Below are 19109 nucleotides of genomic sequence, written 5' to 3' on the forward strand. Positions count from 1 at the left end.
ACAACACCACCCTTGTTATTATTAGTATAATAGTAAAGGAGTAGCAGTAGTAGTAGTAGCCTACTACTACTACTACTACTATTAATAATAACATTATTATTATTATTAATATTATTAATAATAATAATAACGTACTCTCTTTCTGCAAAGTAATGCTGCTGTAGGTAGTAGTCAGCCCAGCAGAGCAGTATGGTAATGGAGGCAGCTAAAGCCATAGCCTATATATGAAATCAATACCTCTTACCTATTCAGCTACACCATAGCCTAATATCACTGCCCATAGTAGCTTCAGGCGTTTGATGTGAAGTAGTGTGAAGTAGCCTACACAGTCAAAGTGTTCGGAGGGATATGATGTAATGTGATGTGATGTGATGCTGTGATGGTCTGAAGTGTCCCATCATCATCCTGGGGAGGTTGCTTCCTTCAGGAACGATGTGAGAAGAAAGATTGTCCTCTCCAAATTTGTATTACTTTCTGATGTGTTGTACAGATACTGCATTTTGTTATATCACAACTGAGTTGTGGAGGGAAATATAAATTCACTTCCTGGATTCAACATGATGCTTCGGAGTATTGCCTCAGTCTGTGAATTCCTCCACCTTTGTATTCCCTAGATCAGTATCTCTCAAACTTTTTCAGACCAAGGACCACTTAGCCAATAAAAAAAACCTCACGGACCACCTAGCTAAAAAGAGAAAAGAGTAGACCTACTTCAACAGTATATTAGGCCTACTGTACACAATAGGCCTACTCACTGAACCACCTTGCTTATTGTCTTTGCACCTTGCTTATTGTGTCTGGTATAGGTTATACTTAACTGTTTGGATTTGCATACAAGTTTGTTCAATATTGCAAACAACTCATTTATATTATATTTTACCACGTCTGCTTGAGAATCTGCCCTAGATCATGTGGGTAAACCACTTCCCATCAGACAATTTAACATTCCCAGAATCCACATGACATTTTAAGTTTTATTTAACAGGCCATTACACTCTTGCGTCAAGTAATGGAATAATGAATCGATTGTGGCCCGACATAAAAGGCAAATAGATGAGTCAGTCTGTATTCAAGTCAAGTCAAGTCAAGTTTATTTAGATAGGCCTAGCACATTTCATAAACAGAGGTCATACAATGTGCTTTGCATAAACAAAATCAAACAGAAATAGCAAATAAAAGCATAGAAGGGTAATAGTCAAAGAATAGTTTAAAAAGTAAAGAATAAAAAAGAAAACATGAAACATACAAGGTAATAGTACATAAAAGCATAAGGGAAGTCGTTAAAAATATTGAAAAACAAATATTAAAAGACATAAAAACAACATAGAATGATTACAGTTTTTCTCAGTCGCTTTGGTGCTTTTTGCAGATCAGAATGAAAAATCTCATAACTATTAGTTCAACCTCCACAACATTTAGTCATTTGTGCACATCATAGTAGCAAATTCTCCTTCCTCTGAACAAATTGCAAATGCTTTTGGACATGTATCAGTTGCTTTCATACAATTCTCTGCTGTTTTTTAACATTATCATTTGCTTATGTCATGTCAGTCAAAATGAACTATACTTATGGATACTGAATAGTCGTTCCCTATAAAACTAATAGTCTTCATTTCATTGCTTGAGTCATTACATACAAAATTGTTGAACTAGTTATCAAATTCTGTCACAATGCTGTAGAATTGCAAAGAACATACAGTAAAAATGTACGTATTCAGTGTCTTGTACTCACTTACTCCCCTAACTACAGAAATGTGTAACTTTACTGTAGTTTTCAAATGGCTGTACAAGTAGTGCATAGTGCTGTCTTGAGCATGTTCAGGTAGTGTCACAGAGTTCTGCCCTTTTTTTTGCATTGGAAAACACTGAGAGAATAAACTGTCATAATGAAAACATGACAAAGCCATTTGACTATCTTGTTCATAAACGATGGTGTCAAGACTTCTCATTTTGATGACACTGACAGTTTCATTGACATGAATACGTGCTTTTGAGGAATGGACTATCCATTTTGAGCAAGTGACGTGCTTTTGCAGGTCATCCACTAGGTTTTGCAGTTTGCACTAATTGTTTTGAGAAATGCACTAACTGCTGCGCAAATGTTAATAGTGATGTGAGAATAGCACCAAAGCGACTGAGAAAAACTGTAAATGACAGACTGCAAAACAACAAATTACTGGAACACCGCCAACAATTTAACCTGTGTGCTTTGTCAGTAAGCAACTTAACTCAGGCCCGTCCACACAACGCTGCTTTTTTTAAACCGGTAAAGCTTTTTATTGGTTAGGCCTTGGGTTTTGATTTGATCGCCTACATTTTTGCTGCTTCAGTAGTCTATCCAGTTAGTCCAAGTCTTTGACAAAAATTATATCATCAACAGAAAACTTTTTAAGATCAGTCTTAAAAAGACGAAGGCATTGCAATTTTTCCAACTATTTAACAAAGTCTCTTGCTGGCATCTATATATAATTAATTATCAGTGTTTATAATTAAATTCTATTTGTGGTGGTAGGTTTGCAGAATTATCCTGAATGCAACAGTTTTTAACAAATTAGTGCAGTGTGGTTATGATTCTAACCAGATTTAAGCACAATTTAGTACAACCAGGAAAATCATTGTGTGGTGGTCAATGTTGATATTGTGGTGGGCCGCCACAAATAAGTCAATGAAACATTGCTTATAATAATAAATATGTCTATTGATTTGAATTAATGTTGTAGTCTGTCTCTACCTCTTATGTTGTGTTGGCCATAAGACATAAAATGTGTTTTCCTCTGTGGTTTTCAAAAGGCATTGATGTTTCCATCACTAAAGTAGTCTCTCAGGTCCCCATACTGTATACGTACTGGTCATGTACTGTATAGTAAAGTTCGGCCTTGATGCCCTGGCATGTGACCTTTGCCAAATATGCCCAACCGAAGGCCTAGTACCCTTGCCCCTAAAATGATGACATTCCAGACCTGATAAGCACCACAATTATCCTGGGAATACTTTTCTGCAAATTTGGGATTTGCTTTGCAGGTCCGTCTGGCCAAGAGGCCATTAAAGCCCATTTCCAATGTCCCTAAAACATGGGCTCGCGAATACAATTGCTGGAAGTCGTAAGTCAGTGAACCTTTTCCAGACCCACTCTCAATTGAGAAGGGTCTGGTATCAACGAGGCTACGCCCAAACGAAACACACTACGCCCAACACACAATGAAGCCGTTCTGCAGACGTGACAGAGGCAATGTCAAGTCAAGTCAAGTCAAATCAAGTCCTTTTAGGTAACACTTTACTTGACGGGTGAGTTCATAACACATTCATAGCAACTGTCCTAAACTGCACATAAAGCATTCATGACTGTTTCATGAGACATGACTCAACATTCATACCAAACCTTTCATGAATGTGGAAGACAGAACAACAACAACTTGTCAAAATAAAAGTCCAACAATCGCAAAGCAGCATTGCCGTTTTTGTTCCAAACCTCTTACCTGATCACGTCACATCTGAGTCAATGGGCTACTCCAGTGCCAAAAAGACAGAACATGGTCAAGCAAATAATTTTTGTTTCATAAAAAATTATTTGTTTTATGATGTAACCTTTGCAGATAATTTCTCATCATTTGCTACTGGGAATGTCCAATGAAAAACGGCAATGCTGCTTTGCGATTGTTGGACTTTTCTTTTGACAAGTTGTCGTCGTTCTGACTTCCACATTCATGAAAGGTTTGTTATGAATGTTGAGTCAAGACTCATGAAACACTCATGAATGCTTTATGTGCAGTTTATGACAGCTGAATGTGTTATGAACTCACCCGTCAAGTAAAGTGTTACCTCATTTTATTTACATAGCCCATTTAAAAAAAGCAGTTGACCCAAAGTGCTTCTTATGTAAAGCTAACTTAAAAAAAAAATACAGAGGGGGACTGACAAGCAAATAAAAAAATGAAATGGGGGGATATAGAATAAAAGGGTATAAGATGACAATATGGCACAAGCAAGAAATAAAGAATATAATGCCCATTAAACTAGAGATAAAGCATAGAATAAATAAATAAATAGGCAAATAAATACATAAAAGGGTTACTAAAAAGGCCAAAATAAGATAACACTTAAATCAAGAAAAATAAATAAATAACAATAAAATAAGGCCAGTAAGGATAAGACAACCAGAGAGTAATTTAGACAGAGCTAAAAGCAAGGGGAAAAAGGTGGGTTTCATCGTCAAGCCATAAGTCATAAGAGAGTATTGACGTAACCTTATATTATGCACTTTTCCTTCCCAGTCCCTTTAAGGGCCCTATTTTGACGATGTGAAAAGCATGGTCTGAAGTGTGTAAGTGCATTTAGGGTGTGTCTGTCTAGTCCACTTTTGCTACTGTTACAGTGGCAGTGGTAACATCCATTAAACCAATGAAAGCACCATCTGCCATTCCATTAAGAGCAAAGACGGCTTGTGGCATGTTGTTGTTGATGTTTTTACTGTCAGCAACCCAAACCCCCCTCCCCCAATGGGAATAGGTCAATAAGCAAATAAATTGGCGTTTCCTCATTTTGGCCCATTTGTTGTCACTCCTAGACACAAGTGTTCTCCTTTTAAACCTTCATATGACCTCCACTTTCTCCTTTTAAACACAAATTAAGACCATCAGCTGTCTTTTCAATGTATATCTGCACGGAAGCGTTTGTGTCAAGCGGGAAAAGTAGGTGCCTTTTCATTTCTCTAGCTGGGTCATGGTTGCAGTGCGGTTTGAGCTGCGTCTGAGACACGCATATGACAGGGGCAATTTGGTTGCTGTAACCTGTTAGAATGGTCACTGAAATGAGCAAAAATGTGGGGGTGTCCTAATTTTGGCCTATTTGTCCACACTTTTAGACAAAAGTCACCTCCTTTTCAGAGTCTGTTCAGTGGTCAACCCACATGTAACCTCCACCCTTAGGTGATCACATTAGCCTGCGGCAAACGTCGAAGAAGCTGAGCATTGAACTTGGTTCAACTTTCAAAGCGCAACGCGAGTGCATTCAATTGTCAGTTAAGGCAAACCGTTTGTATTACCATAGGAATGAGATATAACTTATTATGGTCTGAGCGCTGTGTTACGCTTGCCGCTGCCGCTGGCTAATGTTCCACGCCAACTTGAATTTAGTCACGATAAGTCGAGCGACGAGTACGAACGAACAGGTATGATAAGGGATCAGATTCCAAAAATAATTCCATGGAAATGCATGGATTCCAGTTCCTGCTACTGGAAGCAACTGAATCCATGCATTTCCACTGAATTATTTTTGGAATCTGATCCCTTATCATACCTGTTCGTTCGTACTCGTCACTCGACTTATCGTGACTAAATTCAAGATGGCGTCGAACGGTAAAATTCCTTAAGGTACTGTCTATAAAACCCCACTGTTTTTCTATAGAGTTTAGATCAGGGGACTGAGATGGCAATGGCTGAAGCTTGATTTTGTGTTCAGTAAACCATATTTGTTTTGATCTGGAAGTTTGCTTTGGTTCATTGACCTGATGAATGGTCCAATCATGACCAACTTTTAATGTCTTGGCAGAGATTGACAGATTTGCTTTGAAAATGTTCAGGTTTTTCTTGGTGTTCATGATACCATGCACCGTAATTAGGTTCCTAAGGCCTTTGGGAATAAAAACAGCCCCACAATAGCACAGCCCCTCCACCATAATTCTCATTAGGTATGGGGTTCTTTTCAGTATAGTCGTTGTTCTATGTACGCCAAACACACCTAAAGTGTTTCTAGCTAGAAAGCGCAATATTCATTTCATCTGACAATAGACACACTTCCAGACAATAGACCACACTTCCAGACAAAGTCACTGTACCATTCAGTAACTCCTGCCGTTTACATTGGTAATTAAATGACTGGACAGGCCTTTACCTGGCATGCCCTCTAAATAATCTATTAACAGTGAGGTCACTTTTGAAGATTTTTTGGGGGACTTGGTGACCCCAAGATGAAATGTTTTGCCTATCTTACCATCCTCCATAATGTGCGTTGGGACAAGATAACCATGGGTCTTGGTCCAAGCATGTTTGTCACATTTCCATTTGATTACAACCTGTTAATCAATGTTTTAACTGTAAATATAGCCATCAAAGTACCTAGTTTTTATAGACATCTCCTGACTTACAAATGTCAACACGCTTTGTTTTTTATTTAGATTCTCTTGTCTTTCCAATGTTGAAAAATGACTAGAGGATTTAGCCTCTGTGTCACTTTATTTTCATACCTTAATGAAAAAGAATGTCATGAACTACTTCTGAAAGTTCAAAGACACTCTGATTAACTTAAATAAGTTGAAATTAGATAGGATAATGCTTCTGTTAGGTTTTGTATATAAGATTTTTCTAGGGGTGCCAATATTTGTGAGCAACGCCTTTTTGTTAAAAATATTTATTTCTTTATGAGATTTTCCTTTTCCAGAATACATTTGGGTGGATTTTTCTTCATTGTTTTCATTGTGAGATTACAATAAATCACCAACAGATTACTTTTTATACCTGTTTTTAGTCAACTTTACCAAAGGTGCCAATAATTCCGGAGGGTACTGTATTTTATAGTTTATTTTGATACAATTTTAAAATACATTTTGATGTATTTTTGCACATCCCTGCCAACAGCTAGAGCAGCCAGGCAGCTACAGTGCTACACTCTGTTGGCTGCAGTGCTACTTAGGGATGGCCCTGATGCAGGGTACTGTCAAGTAGTGAAGTGATATGCAGGTAGCCAATGCTTAAGTCACCTAGCTGAGTTAGACAGAAGGCGAGCCCTGCTTGCTCTGTTAAGGTGTTTAACAGCACCCCTGGACCTTCATTGGCCAATATGATCCTCAATATTAATCAAAATAGTAATAATAACAATAATATCAATAGAATATTATAGACAAAAAAGCAGGTCAAATTACTTTAACAGCTACAAAAATAGATGGCCATAGATAGCATAAGTTATTGTGGGGGAAAATGTCTTGGATGAGTATATTTGTATATCTTCATTTAATAGAATAAAATAGAATGGAATATATTTTAATATCCCTATGATGGAATTTGTTTTAGCACAGCATAGCCCAGTGACAGACAACTTAGATAATGAACTTAAATACTGTATGTTTGTTTATTTGTATTTGCATTTTATTCAAATACAAAGGAATTTTATGTGAGTAAGGTATTTGTGTTTTTTTGCAAACAGTTATAGTGTGCACATCCCACCTTCTGGCAGGTGCAGGACAAAAGAAAACTATACTCAATTGAAAAAATATAATGTCCGCAACACTGCTTTGACTCCCAATTATTTAATGCAAGACCCTGCTGGGTCTTCTTCAGGCAAATAATTGGGTGGCATATTTTTTCATTTGTGTTTTTTTGTCCTTCAATTTATGAGTATGGTGTTTGGTGCCTGGTTTCCCTAATGTATTTGTACTAATTTCACATCTTGAGCCTGTTTCTGTTTATCTGGATGTTTTGCCTCATGCCACCCTTGAATTAATCAGTGTCTCACTAGTGCCACCCTTGTTAAAAATGTCTAGAATCGCCACTGATTCAGATAGAGGAAATATACAGGATTTCTTAGCGGAAGAATGATTATCTAGGAATAACTCGTTATATTTCTAGTTGCTGTGCCTTTACTTTATGAAACTTTGCCAGGTATTTATAGTAACAGTTTTAGAAAAGCAATAAGCCAATCGAGTCCGTAGGTTACACTGATTCTACAAAAGCTAAGGGGCGTTTTTAGCCTGACATAGCCATACTCAATTCTAGTCAGAATATGAGTCTGATACTGCCCCATTGGGACGTAATAATGGGGCGTGTTTCAACCGATACAGAGGATATTGGATAGACCTAACCAATCAGAGCAACGAAATAGCTTACCGTGAGGTGTAGGAAGAACACACAAACCATCCTTCTTCTCCACAAATGCCTTAACATTGTTTTCTGGTCTTTTGTAAAAGTTATTGTGCTGTCAATATCTCCTACAACACTCATTAGTGAAATCTAAGAGATACGTAGTAGGGTATTAGGAAAAATCTGATAGCCTAGCCTATATCCCCTATGTTTTTAAAAATTACTCTGTTGACTGATATGCTACAAACATGTTATAAACAGCTGGGAAAGGCTGTCTCAAATCCCGAACAGGTGGTCAATCAGATTTCAAACGAACGAGGGAACAACATGTCACAAACTTCATTGAAATAATATACATTTTCCATCTGTCTCCTTCTAGCCACAGTGTTTTTGTTGCAAACAAGCGCGCTCAGATGACGTGATAGACGAGGCGCTGTTGCTCACCTGTCCATCATCGTAAAGCCCGATTTGATTGGTCCGCCAGATTTGGGCGAGCATAGTTACTCTACAACGGAGCAATGCCAGGCCGAACTTCCCGACCTCAAATGTTGTGGGCGGGACTAAGTTCGGCTGGCACCCAGGCTAGGGGGTTAACAGTGCCCCTTAGCTGTTGTAGAATCAGTATAACCTACGGCCTCTCGGGACTTATTGCTTAATTCTAACATAAGATTCCATTCTGGGCTCCAGCTGCAGCGCAACTGGCTGTGGCTCCTGCACCGTACGCCGGTGACCCGGGTTCGATTCCCGCCCCATGGTCCTTTCCAGATCCCACCCCTGCTCTCTCTCCCATTCGCTTCCTGTCACTCTCCACTGTCCTATCATAAAAAGCCCAAAAAATATACTTAAAAAAAAAAAAAAGATTCCGTTCTGCAACAATTCAAGGTTCTAACATTTTATGTTGAATGTTCAATTCAATTGCTTTAAACACTTATGACTATCAAACCCTTCTTCTCTAGCCTATGAGCAGACACTTTGGTCCTTTTGTCCAGAGGCGGTGGTCACCCTAGTGTATGTCAAAACATAATTTCCCTGTAGGTCTCAAACAATTAATCGACAAAGCTCATTCTGTCTGTGAGAATTTACTTTCTGTCAGCACTGCGAGGCCTTGAATAGATTTGTCCACATAAAGGGAGCCATTCAGTTCAGAAAACAACCCACTACCAGACACTGTGAGAGAAAGAGAGAGGGAGAAAAGACAGAAACATGAAAGAGAGCTAAAGTACAGCCTCTTTAGTCCCTGGCGGTGTTCCTAGGGAAGTACAATTATATGCCTGAAGTCCAACATAGGAGGACCTACATTTCATTCGGAAAAACAAAACAATAATTACAGCATTTAAAGTTCAAATGAACTCACCTTCCCAAAATACTGTTATAAAATACCTCACAAATTCTGGCTGCCAATATTCAGGTTAAAAAATTAAAATCAAAGTCACCATTTAGGAGCAAAGGGAGGACCTTTCTAAGGGCTTATAAAGGTTGGGTTTAGATTTAGGTTTATTGGTTTATTTTACAGGGGCTATCTACAGTACAACTCCTGTGCCAGAGTTATACAGCTAATTTGCGTCTGTGGTCCCTGGGTAAACAGCTGGGCTCTCAGCAGTCTGTTGCTTCTTCATGATGAAACGGTAGCCAGCTGATCCGTAGCTGTGCAGTATGTACAACCCCAAATCAGAAAAGTTTGGGACGTTGTGTAAAATGCAAATAAAAACAAAATGTGTTAATCTGTAAATCTCATAAACTCATATTAAGATGCAAAAAGGACACAGATAACATATCACATGTTGAGAATAACCAATTTGACTATTTCATCGATATTTTGAAAGTGATACCAGCAACATGTTTCAAAAAAAGTTGGGACGGGGGCTACAAAATGCTGAAAAAGTTGTGTAATGATGAAAACAAAAGGAGGAATATTTCTAATTAGGGTAACTGGAAACTACCCTGGAAATCCAGAGTTCTCGCGAGAGCACAATGGAATTGTCTCTGCAAGACACTCTGGCAATGAACAATGATGCACGTTACTTTTACCCCTTGCATCCCGTGAAACCAATCAAATCAGCGTATCTGATATAGGCGGGCCAGAGTCGAGCTAAACTGATGACGACATCGCTGCAACGTTGGAGGTCAGTACACATTGATCGTAGTGTTATCCAATTGCGTCGAAGTCCGGAATCATTCAGAGTAAACATTGGTCTAGTGTTATCCAATTGCTTGCAGTGAGATTTTCAAATGCATGCTTGGTGCCGCCCCTCGAGTTGGGCCATTACATTGTTCGTGGCCAGACCCTTAATCTTTCTAGATTACCAGGGTCTGGATTTTCCAGGCTAACTGGAAACATGATTGGGTATCAAAAAGCATCACAGAGAGACAAAGTCCCTTAGAAGTAAAGATGTCACTTTGTGTAAACCTGTGTGGGTAAATTATGAAACAATATAATTATAATGCTTCTTAACATGAAATTGCGAGGTATTTGGGGATTTCATCGTCTACAGTACATAATATCATTAAAATATTATGAAAAAATAAATAAAATATCTGAGAATCCAGAGAAATCTTTACAAACAAGGAACAGAGCTGAAAAACAATATTGGATGGCCATGGTCTTTTGGACCTCAGATGGCACTGCATTAAAACCAGACCAGTTTCTCTAAAGAAGATCATTGTATGGGCTCAGGAAAACTTCCGATAAACCTTGTCTATGTGCACAGTTTGATGCTCAATTCACAAATGCTAGTGTGAACTTTTCCATGCAAAGGAATAAATGGTATTTAGAAATGATACAGAAATACCACCATCTTATCTGGGCCTGAGCTGCTTCAACATGGACTGATCTGGGCCTGAGCTCATTGAAAATGGACTAAGGTAAAATGGAAAAATGTCCTGTGATTAGACCAATCAAAATGATCAATTCTTTTTTTTTTAATAATGGACTCATCTGGGCTAAAGAGGAGAAGGCTTATTCAACTATCTAACTATGACGGTGTGGTGGTGCATTAGTGTTACAACATGGAGATATTGCATATCTGGCAAGAGACAATCGATTATGAATGATATACAGGTTTTGAGCAACATATACTGCAATCCAGGCAAAGCCTTTTTCAGGGAAGACCTGGGGCTATATTTTGGGTCACCAGCGCATGGCGTAAAGTTCGTTATTCACCAGCTTGAAGTTGAATTCGTTATTTTGCACGTTTATTTTTTAAGCATTGCGCCCAGGGGTGTGGCAATTAACAACCTAGGGAGGGACCTGGCGCATTATCTAAAAATCGCTATCATACACCACCTAAACCTGGTCAGAGGTCAATGGCGAGTTGTTCATATGCTATTTTAAGAGCGCATGTCAACAGTCATATTGGGCCCTATCATGACATTCTAAAGTGCATCGTCACTCGTCAAAAGTCTATTCAAATTTAGTAGGATGTCCAGTTCACATTGGGAGGGGTTTCGTTCTCAAAAGTGGAGCGCATGGCGTAACAAGGTGTTCCTAGGTCTTTTAATCAGTCATATGGGTGTGTTTGGGGCGTAACATCATTTTAAACCAATGAGAATGGCATCTGTCATTCCCTTTAACGGCGCAATGCGCGATATGTCAAATAAATGCATCGGTATTTTGGCATTCAACGGCGCATTTGAAGGAGGCTGCTTGCGAGACCGTATGGAATAGTCATTCTTAAACCATGCTTTACTAAAACCTAGCATAGCCTTCACGCATTTGCACTCGTCTATTATTTGAACTCATTGGCAAAGTGAAACTAACTTCACCAAGGAGTCAGTCAACGACAAGACAGTTATATGCAGTTACTTTCACTATTGACTGACAATGGGTTACCATCGAAAACATAGGCTGGAAAAAGCAACACTTACCCTAATGTTGCTCAAATGACTGAATAAAACAACATTTATCCTGCAGAGGAGTTGCTTATATCTCGTGACAGTGCGTCTTCAGCTGTGCTCCATATGTGTCTCTCGCCTCTCCCCTAATCACTTTTAACCGTCATTACCAATTTGCAAATCATGGTGAATAACTACTCATCATGAGATGTACAGTATTTCGTAATATCTTTATTCTAATTATGTTTCCCATTGTAATCGTGCAATTTGTAATGCTTTGCATGGACGTGCGCTGGTGTGCGTTCATGAATGATAGAAGGATGGTGCACCTGCCAATATGACTGTTGACATGCGCTCTTAAAATAGCATATGAACAACTCGCCATTGACGTCTGACCAGGTTTAGGTGGTGTATGATAGCGATTTTTAGATAATGCGCCAGGTCCCTCCCTAGGTTGTTAATTGCCACACCCCTGGGCGCAATGCTTAAAAAATAAAGGTGCAAAATACCGAATTCAACTTTGCGCGACTGAAAAACGAACTGTACGCCATGCGCTGGTGCCCCAAAATATAGCCCATTGGCAGGTGCACCATCCTTCTATCATTCATGAAAGCACACCAGCGCACGTCCATGCAAAGCATTACAAATTGCACGATTACAATGGGAAACATAATTAGAATAAAGATATTACGAAATACTGTACATCTCATGATGAGTAGTTATTCACCATCATTTGCAAATTGGTAATGACGGTTAAAAGTGATTAGGGGAGAGGCGAGAGACACGTATGGAGCACAGCTGAAGACGCACTGTCACGAGATATAAGCAACTCCTCTGCAGGATAAATGTTGTTTTATTCAGTCATTTGAGCAACATTAGGGTAAGTGTTGCTTTTTCCAGCCTATGTTTTCGATGGTAACCCATTGTCAGTCAATAGTGAAAGTAACTGCATATAACTGTCTTGTCGTTGACTGACTCCTTGGTGAAGTTAGTTTCACTTTGCCAATGAGTTCAAATAATAGACGAGTGCAAATGCGTGAAGGAAGGCTATGCTAGGTTTTAGTAAAGCATGGTTTAAGAATGACTATTCCATACGGTCTCGCAAGCAGCCTCCTTCAAATGCGCCGTTGAATGCCAAAATACCGATGCATTTATTTGACATATCGCGCATTGCGCCGTTAAAGGGAATGACAGATGTCATTCTCATTGGTTTAAAATGATGTTACGCCCCAAACACACCCATATGACTGATTAAAAGACCTAGGAACACCTTGTTACGCCATGCGCTCCACTTTTGAGAACGAAACCCCTCCCAATGTGAACTGGACATCCTACTAAATTTGAATAGACGTTTGACGAGTGACGATGCACTTTAGAATGTCATGATAGGGCCCCTGGAATATTTCAGGAAAACAATGCCAAAATGAATTCTGCACATATTTAAAGTGTTTCTCCATAGAGGTAGAGTCTAGGTGTCTACAGTCCAGACCTGTCAAATTAGGTACATTGTCGAATAATGACATGATTAAGAACACCTAAACCTGTTGAGCAGCTGAAATCCTATATCAGGCAGGAATGGGACAACATTTAATTCTCAAAACTCTAGCAACTGGTCTCCACAATTTCTAATGTTGTTAAATGAAGAGGTGAAGCAGCACAGAGGTAAACATGTTGCAGGCATCAAATTCAAAATTAACATATATTTCCCATTAGATAGTCAATTTTACAACATTTACAACACCATTTTATATGTTGTCTATGTCCTTTTTGTAGCTAAATGTGGTTTTATGAGATTTGTATATTATTGTTTGTTTCATTTGCATTCTACACAACGCCCCAACTTTTTCTGATTTGGGGTTGTACACTGGTAAACCTCCCCCCCCAGAGTCATGCTTTTTTTAGATTAGATTAGATTCAACTTTATTGTCATTTAGCAGAATATAAAAAAATAAATATATTGTGCAGTTTTGAGTGTTAGCAGTGCAAGGGCATTGGTGAAACAGTGCAGGAGCAAATGTAAATAGGGGTAAACAGTGCAGTGCAGTCAATGTAAACAGGTAAACAGTGCAGAAGTAAAGAGTAAACAGGTAAACAAATAAACAGCTAAAGTGCAAAAGCTAGACAGGAGGTGTGGTTTTGCTATGAGAGTGAGAGAGATAGCAGTGCGGAGACACAAAAAACATGTTTGGAGTTTCTCTTCTTTCTGAATGGAGAGGTGTTTCGTTTGGTCCTTCGTTAAAATATATTGTACGTTATAAATTTAGATATAAAAATAAACAAATACATCTTCTTTTCTAATCGCCGGCTGCACCTTTAATCGTTGTGATTATTTTTGTGTGTGTGTTCATGTTTAGGTCCAACATGAAGAGACGGGCGTGTCATGTGCCAGTTCTGCCCCTGGTTCTGCTGGTGCTGCTGCTGACCGACCCAGCGTGGGCATGGGGCAAGAAGAGCTCATCCTCCTCCAAAACCAAAACGTCCTCCTCCAACAAACCATCGTCCACCTCGCCTAGGACGAAGACCCAAGCTAATTACCCCAGACAGCCCGCCCAGCCAAACCAACCAAACCCCTACCCCAAAGGGGGTACCTATCCGGGGGCCGGGACCAACACAAACCAGCAGAACCCCGGCAGGGGAGGAACCAGTTATGGCGGGAACACAAACCAGCAGTACCCTGGAGCGGGTGGTTCCCCCAACCAACAGTACCCGGGCAGAGGAGGGACTCCGAACCAACAGTACCCCGGCGCGGGTGGTTCCCCCAACCAACAGTACCCTGGTGCCGGAGGGTACCCCAACCAACAGTACCCGGGCAGAGGAGGGACTCCGAACCAACAGTACCCCGGAGCGGGTGGTTACCCCAACCAACAGTACCCGGGTAGAGGCGGGTACCCCAACCAACAGTACCCTGGTGCTGGAGGGTACCCAAACCAACAGTACCCGGGTAGAGGCGGGTACCCCAACCAACAGTACCCTGGAGCAGGGGGAGGGTATGGAGGCGGGTATGGGGGTGGGTATGGAGGCGGGTATGGGGGTGGTGGGCAAACCAACTGGAACCCAAACAATAAGATCTTAAGCCCTCGGTACGGAGGAGGTTACGGCTATGGCGGCACGGGCGGCTCTTCCTTCGCCCGCTCCGTGCAGAGCAACGGCTACATGCCCAACCAAAAGTCCCAGGGCTTTGCCAAGAAGGCCATGCTGGCGGCAGGCGTCGGGGCGGTGGCGGGCATGGCGGTGGGCTACGGTCTCGGACGCTTCCCGCGGCCCCACTTTGGCTTCCGCAGCCCCATGGAGGAGCAGCAATACAATCGCTACATGTACGAGCGCTACGGCGAGCGCTCCACAGACGACAACGACTACCGTGAGTACGCCTACAAGACGCCGCCGAAGGCCGACAAGAGCTTCCAGCAGTACGATCAGTATATGGAGAGCTGCATGAAGCGCACTGACCTCCTCAAGCAGGACGGACGCAGCTCAGACACGAGCAATCTACAGAGCGATCAGCCATCAGACACGAGCAATCTACAGAGCGATCAGCCATCAGACCAGAGCAATCTACAGAGTGATCAGCTATTAGACACCGAAGAGAGAAAGGAAGACCCAGACAGAAGCAATCTACAGAACAATCAGCCCTCCAGCACCAGTGAGACTCGTAAAGATCTAGACATGAGCAGTCTGCTTGCAGATGCTAACGCTAACGGCACTCTGGGCAGTACTGACCCAGAGAAGAGTGCCGTCGTGGCGTCTGAGGCTCCTGAGGCGGATGCAGGCGCGGCAGTGGGCGTCAGACGAAGGCGGCGCGGTGTTGCCGACGGCGACCACGACACCGTCAGCATCGTGGAGGTGGGCTACCCGGCGCTGATTGACCAGCTGAAATCGCGGCGCTGCATGGAGCTCTACATGGCGTACTCGGAGCAGTTCCTGCAGAAGCAGAGCCAGGTCCAGGAGCCACTCAACCACGGCGACACCAGCGGACGACCCCTCGCTCTGCTCCTCACCACCTCCGTCATGCTGCTCTCCAGCAACGTCCTACTGCAGTGAGGAAGCAGGCAGTGAGAAGAGAGTGTGTGTGTGAAAGAGAGAGTGTGTGTGTGTGTCAGAGGGAGAGAGAGAGAGAGAATGTGTGTGTGTGTCTCTGTATGTGTATGAGAGAGAGATGTGTATGTGTCAGATAGTGAGAGAGTGCGTGTGTGTGAGAATATGTACTGTATATATGTATACACTATGTGTGTGTGTGTGTGTGTGTGTGTGTGTGTGTGTGTGTGTATTGTTCCATGATATACTCTGCGGATGGATGATTCAGCTAGCATGAAGTGGTTGTAAGTCTGAGGGCACGTTGTCCTGAAGTGTTGTGTTCAGTTTGACTTATTGATATTAATGGGTTTCTATGTTTATGTTATTGCATTGATTCCACTCTGCAAAACTGCACTGACATGAACGTAATGTTTTTTAATGAACCCCTGCTTTCCCCATATCCTTAGTGTCACTCATGTTCACATTGATCACGTACATGGACTTTAGTTATTTTACCTATAAGGTGTTCCTTACTTGTGTCTTGTCTTGTGGTATTTTTGAAAAATGTGATTTTGCAACTGAAACGGATTGCTGTCTCATAGTATGTTTGTGCTACTGATGTAACAATGATAATAATGCATCAATCATAGTAGTTAACAAGTAAAGGTTAATGTATTGTCCGCTGTTAATTATTGGAAAATAAGTCCCGACAGGGCGAACAGAACCCCACGCACAGCGGAGGGGTTTTTGCTTCAAAATAACAAAAATAAATAGTTCGCCACACAGATAGAACTTGACAGTTTCAGGTGTTGCGTGGCAACGTATTACTAGCTGACTTTCACTTTCAATGAAATTCCATTGCAGAGTGATATGAAAGATGTTAATCAGAAGCACAAAACCAGTTGCCCTTGACAGCGGTCATTATATACTGGGATATACTGTAAGGGATAATGTATTGTCCGCCGGTAATTATCAGAAAATAAGTGCCGACAGGGAGAACAGACCCAAAACAAAACAAAACAGCACCAAACGAACACAAAACCCATTGCCATTGACAGCGGTGATTATATACTTTGCCGGTGATTATATAGATTTAACAGACTTCCGAACCTTGGGAAGGCCCATTCATATGAATGGAACTTTCTGCAGCACTCTGAAGAGCCGTGTAATAAGACACTGATAAAGGCTAGTTTGGTAGATTTAGGAATGTCTGAAGATGATTCCAGCGTAGACCATAATAAGCCCTGGCCTCCTAACATATACAGAGCCTAAGGAAACAGGCAGAGATATGAAGTATCTCACTCACGGCATGCATGGTGTATACTCAATGTGACAGCCGAGTACGCAGAGCGCATGTTCTCACATGTTCTGTCAATGGCTTTACTCTCATTAAGCAAGCACCACACTCCTGCTAGGACACAGGAGAACTGCTCGGTTCCACAACATGTTCTACTTTTCTGCTGTGCTAGAGACTACTTTTTGCATATTTTGCTAAGGTGCTGTCATGATTGCATGGCTTTTCTGCTTACAGGTATACCAACGACATATGGTAGTAACGAATGCTAATGTCTCTTTTAATATCGCAATCATTACTCCTCACTAAATACTCATCTCGCACCTCTAATATTTTGATTATAATTTAGATCAAAATGAGTTTAAATGTAGGTGGCTTAGATGATTCATGATTTACAGTTCAGGCAGACTCTGGTGTATAGGCTAACTCTCTACACTTCCACATAAGTGCACTTAGTTTCCTGATAAAAAATAAAACAGAGTAATTGGGGAGGGGGGCATACATGAAGATACTAAAAACCTGTATTTACAACACAAGGTCAAAGGTCAAAAGTTAACGTTGATGTGGACTTGTGCTGGTTGTCTGTAAATGTGGAATATCTCTTCTGTGCCTGCGTCCAGTGGTACTGTTAGACAGCCATTCTTCATCATCCCCAATATTGTTCTTGCTCAAATATTTTTGCTTGTTCAAATTAAAATGTTCAGTAACTGGAAATGGTCGAAAGGTGTTGGTTTGCCTGTCTTTGCAAATCTTTGCCTATTCTGTCACATGAATCCTTTGAAATTCTTCTTGATTCATGTAGGCTTATGATGTATTTAGACTATGACCCCCATAATAAAGCAGTTTTAAAAAAAATATCAGAGCTATTTCCTGTCATTATTATAGATTATGTCTTTAGTTTTTTTTAAGTTTAGTTTTTTTTGTTACCTCGAACACATTTACCACTCAAGGGGAGAAAAGTGTCAATTCCTTCCATCTGTAATGTGTTCTCATATGGGATGGGCATTTGTAGGCTTTTCCCCCTTGAAATTGCACTGTGCCTACTTCAGAGGCCACTGTTCCCACCTAGTTTGGCCTACAATTAAATGCTTGGTCTCTTTAGAAAGCTGAGACCTTTCGTTTCTTAGGGAACAATCAGAATAGCTGTGGGAAGTACTGGCACAGAGGTTAGAATACTGTTTTATATTTCTGCCGGATAACAAGTATCTCTGAACTGACCACATTGCAGCCCTCTAGGCCACTTGAGATGACTTAGAAACACAATTGAGCATCAGGTCTTGTGAAGCTGTGTGCAAAAGTAGATCAATATAGAATAAAAAATGAGTGCTTTGGACCATTATTTGCCAAGGTATGCTCATGCGTTTTGTAAAATGCCCTATGGAAACTCCCCATAGGACTTTTGGGTTCCCAAAATCCATACTATCAATAAAAGGCTTACTGTGAGGAAACCTCTTGGTGTAGAAGCATAATCCTGGTCTCAAATGAAAGGTATCACTCTGAGGTTTCTTGTAGACTATTTGGAATGTATGTCAGGGGTTCTTATATAGAATGCTACACAAAATATGGAATAATTACACAAAAGTCTCTTTTTTTGCATTTTCTTTTGTTGCTTCAATGGGTGTGTATAAGATGGACTATACATCTGCACAACTAATATTGGATAAAACAACATGCATATTCCATTTCTAGGGATTCCTGTGAATATGTCAAGACCCAATATGGCATCTACTTATTGCACTGCAGCTAGAAAGTAGGGAAGCACCAAAAGCAGAGGAGGTGCTCTGTTGCCAGGAGACCACTGTGTTCAGGGAGGGAGTGCCACAAGTAGAGGGATGGGTTGGTAGAGATCATCAGATCTGAGAGGCTTTCAGTGCTAAAAGGACATCAGTAGCACACGCGAGTCAGACCCACGAAGACTGACTGAATGAAAATATGAATGAACATAATAAAGAATATAAAGTTCAAAATCCCTGTGCACAGCCCTTTTTTCCAGGTGCTGATGATGTGTAGTAGAACTATTGAAACCTCAAAAAACGAGTTAAAGTTGTAAAGTAAGTTACAATATATTCTGTATTATAACCTCAAAAAAGAGTTTACATCCCACACTGGAGGATATCTTTCTG

General features: G+C 40.8%; 1 protein-coding gene across 1 annotated transcript in view; it reads left to right on the forward strand.

The window, feature by feature from the left end:
* Positions 1-17834, forward strand: part of prnpb (prion protein b) — an 18582-nt gene extending 748 nt beyond the window's left edge. Inside the window, exon 2 of the mRNA XM_076283959.1 lies at positions 14036-17834. Coding sequence (XP_076140074.1) covers positions 14043-15719 — 1677 coding nt within the window. The 5' untranslated portion in view covers positions 14036-14042 and the 3' untranslated portion in view covers positions 15720-17834. The remainder of the gene's footprint in view (positions 1-14035) is intronic.
* Positions 17835-19109: the final 1275 nt, after the last annotated feature.

Source organism: Alosa pseudoharengus, unplaced genomic scaffold (genome assembly GCF_046254945.1).
Source record: "Alosa pseudoharengus isolate Yale_2024_CS ecotype anadromous, Long Island Sound unplaced genomic scaffold, YU_APseudo_1.1 YU_APseudo_1.1_scf_14, whole genome shotgun sequence".
Taxonomy (NCBI): domain Eukaryota; kingdom Metazoa; phylum Chordata; class Actinopteri; order Clupeiformes; family Clupeidae; genus Alosa; species Alosa pseudoharengus.